At 50.2% G+C, this 2,500-nt stretch overlaps 1 protein-coding gene across 3 annotated transcripts in view; it reads left to right on the forward strand.

The window, feature by feature from the left end:
* The window catches only part of LOC139374597 (G protein-coupled receptor kinase 4), a 67,781-nt gene that overhangs the window by 56,907 nt on the left and 8,374 nt on the right, over positions 1-2,500 (forward strand). For 2 of the 3 annotated variants that reach the window (XM_071115617.1, XM_071115619.1), the window contains exons 11-12: positions 288-377; positions 922-1,130. In XM_071115617.1, coding sequence (XP_070971718.1) covers positions 288-377; positions 922-1,130 — 299 coding nt within the window. Of the gene's footprint in view, positions 1-287; positions 378-733; positions 748-921; positions 1,131-2,500 lie in introns of all 3 variants that reach the window. The other variant, XM_071115618.1, reaches the window with a different exon arrangement.

Consider the following 2,500-nt stretch of genomic DNA (forward strand, 5'->3'; position numbering starts at 1 on the left):
TAAAAACCTAGGTACTAGCAACATAAATTAGCTAGCTAAAAGCCTAGGTACTAGCAACATAAATTAGCTAGCTAAAAGCCTAGGTACTAGCAACATAAATTAGCTAGCTAAAAGCCTAGGTACTAGCAACAAATTAGCTAGCTAAAAACCTAGGTACTAGCAACATAAATTAGCTAGCTAAAAGCCTAGGCATTAGCAACTTAAACTAGCTAGCTACACTGTTATTCCTCATACCCATAGTGATATTCATAAACATGTTATTACACTCTTATTCATGTTCTCTCCAGGACACATCCGTATCTCTGACCTGGGACTAGCCGTCCAGATTCCCGACTCGGAGACGATACGAGGGAGAGTGGGCACCGTAGGATACATGGGTACATCCTACCTTACTTCCTATCTCCTTGATTCCTCCTCTTCATCTCTCTCTCTCTCTCTCTACATACATGGGTACATCCTACCTTACTTCCTATCTCCTTGATTCCTCCTCTTCATCTCTTCATCTCTCTCTTTCTCTCTCTCCTCTCATCCCCCTCTCCATCTCTTTTTAACCCTGTCTCTCTCTCTCTCTCTCTTTCTCTCTCTCTCCTCTCATCCCCCCCCCTCCATCTCTTTTTAACCCTGTCTCCCTCTCTCTCCTAGACATGGATGTGTCTAGACATAATCTATCCCCTCTCTATTCCCTGTCTCCCCTTCCTCTCTATCTCTCTCTCCTCTCATCCCTCTCCGTCAGCTCCTGAGGTTATACAGAATGAGTCCTACTCCTTCAGTCCTGACTATTGTTTAAACAATATTTCTATCTTTCATCTCTCTCTCTCTCTGTCTCTCTCTGTCTCTCTCTCTCTGTCTCTGTCTCTGTCTCTGTCTCTCTCTCTCTCTCTCTCTCTCTCTCCTTCTCTCTCTCATCCGTCTCTCCGTCAGCCCCAGAGGTGATCCAGAATGAGTCCTACTCCTTCAGTCCTGACTGGTGGGGTCTGGGCTGTCTGGTGTTTGAGATGATCCAGGGTCAGTCGCCCTTCCGCCGGCGTAAAGAACGAGTGAAGAGAGAAGAGGTGGACAGACGAGTGAGAGAAGATCCCGAGGAATACTCTGACAAGTTCTCTGAGGAGGCCAAGGATATCTGCAGACAGGTGGGAGAGATGGATGGCGTGTTTAAACAACACACACACACAACTGCAGTTAGTTATTCCTCTGCCAGGGTTAGGGAGAGAGGTCACATGGGGTGTGTGTTCTGTGTGCAGGTGTGTGTGTGTGTGTGTTCTGTGTGCAGGTGTGTGTGTGTGTTCTGTGTGCAGGTGTGTGTGTGTGTTCTGTGTGCAGGTGTGTGTGTTCTGTGTGCAGGTGTGTGTGTTCTGTGTGCAGGTGTGTGTGTGTTCTGTGTGCAGGTGTGTGTGTGTGTGTGTGTGTGTTCTGTGTGTAGGTCTGTGTGTGTTCTGTGTGCAGGTGTGTGTGTTCTGTGTGCAGGTGTGTGTGTTCTGTGTGCAGGTGTGTGTGTTCTGTGTGCAGGTGTTATGTGTGCAGGTGTGTGTGTGTGTTATATGTGCAGGTGTGTGTGTGTGTGTGTTCTGTCTGCAGGTGTGTGTTCTGTGTGCAGGTGTGTGTGTGTGTGTGTGTGTGTGTGCAGGTGTGTGTGTGTGTTCTGTGTGCAGGTGTGTGTATTCTGTGTGCAGGTGTGTGTGTTCTGTGTGCAGGTGTGTGTGGTCAACATCTTTTCTCTACTGTGTCTGTATCCGTGGTGGTTGAGCAGTGGTCATGTTTCAGACCGGTCCACCAGAGATAATATTTACTGTATCCATGAATGAGCTTTTGGAGCACTAGTGTAAAACATGTCTGTGTGGTTGTCCACAAATACAATCTTCTTCTTCGCGTTGGACTCTACTGGGAGAGAGGAGGGGATGAGGGAGGTAAAGGAGAGAGGAGGGGATGAGGGAGGTAAAGGAGAGAGGAGGGGACCAGGGAGGTGGAGGGGATGAGGGAGAGTAAAGGAGAGAGGAGGGGACCAGGGAGGTGGAGGGGATGAGGGAGGTAAAGGAGAGAGGAGGGGATGAGGGAGGGTAAAGGAGAGAGGAGGGGATGAGGGAGAGGAGGGGATGAGGGAGGTAAAGGAGAGAGGAGGGGATGAGGGAGGGTAAAGGAGAGAGGAGGGGATGAGGGAGGGTAAAGGAGAGAGGAGGGGATGAGGGAGGTAAAGGAGAGAGGAGGGGATGAGGGAGGGTAAAGGAGAGAGGAGGGGATGAGGGAGGTAAAGGAGAGAGGAGGGGATGAGGGAGGTAAAGGAGAGAGGAGGGGATGAGGAAGGGTAAAGGAGAGAGGAGGGGATGAGGAAGGGTAAAGGAGAGAGGAGGGGATGAGGGAGGTAAAGGAGAGAGGAGGGGATGAGGGAGGTAAAGGAGAGAGGAGGGGATGAGGGAGGTAAAGGAGAGAGGAGGGGATGAGGGAGGGTAAAGGAGAGAGGAGGGGATGAGGGAGGTAAAGGAGAGAGGAGGGGATGAGGGAGGGT

The sequence above is a fragment of the Oncorhynchus clarkii genome, chromosome 19, assembly GCF_045791955.1.
Source record: "Oncorhynchus clarkii lewisi isolate Uvic-CL-2024 chromosome 19, UVic_Ocla_1.0, whole genome shotgun sequence".
NCBI lineage: Eukaryota > Metazoa > Chordata > Actinopteri > Salmoniformes > Salmonidae > Oncorhynchus > Oncorhynchus clarkii.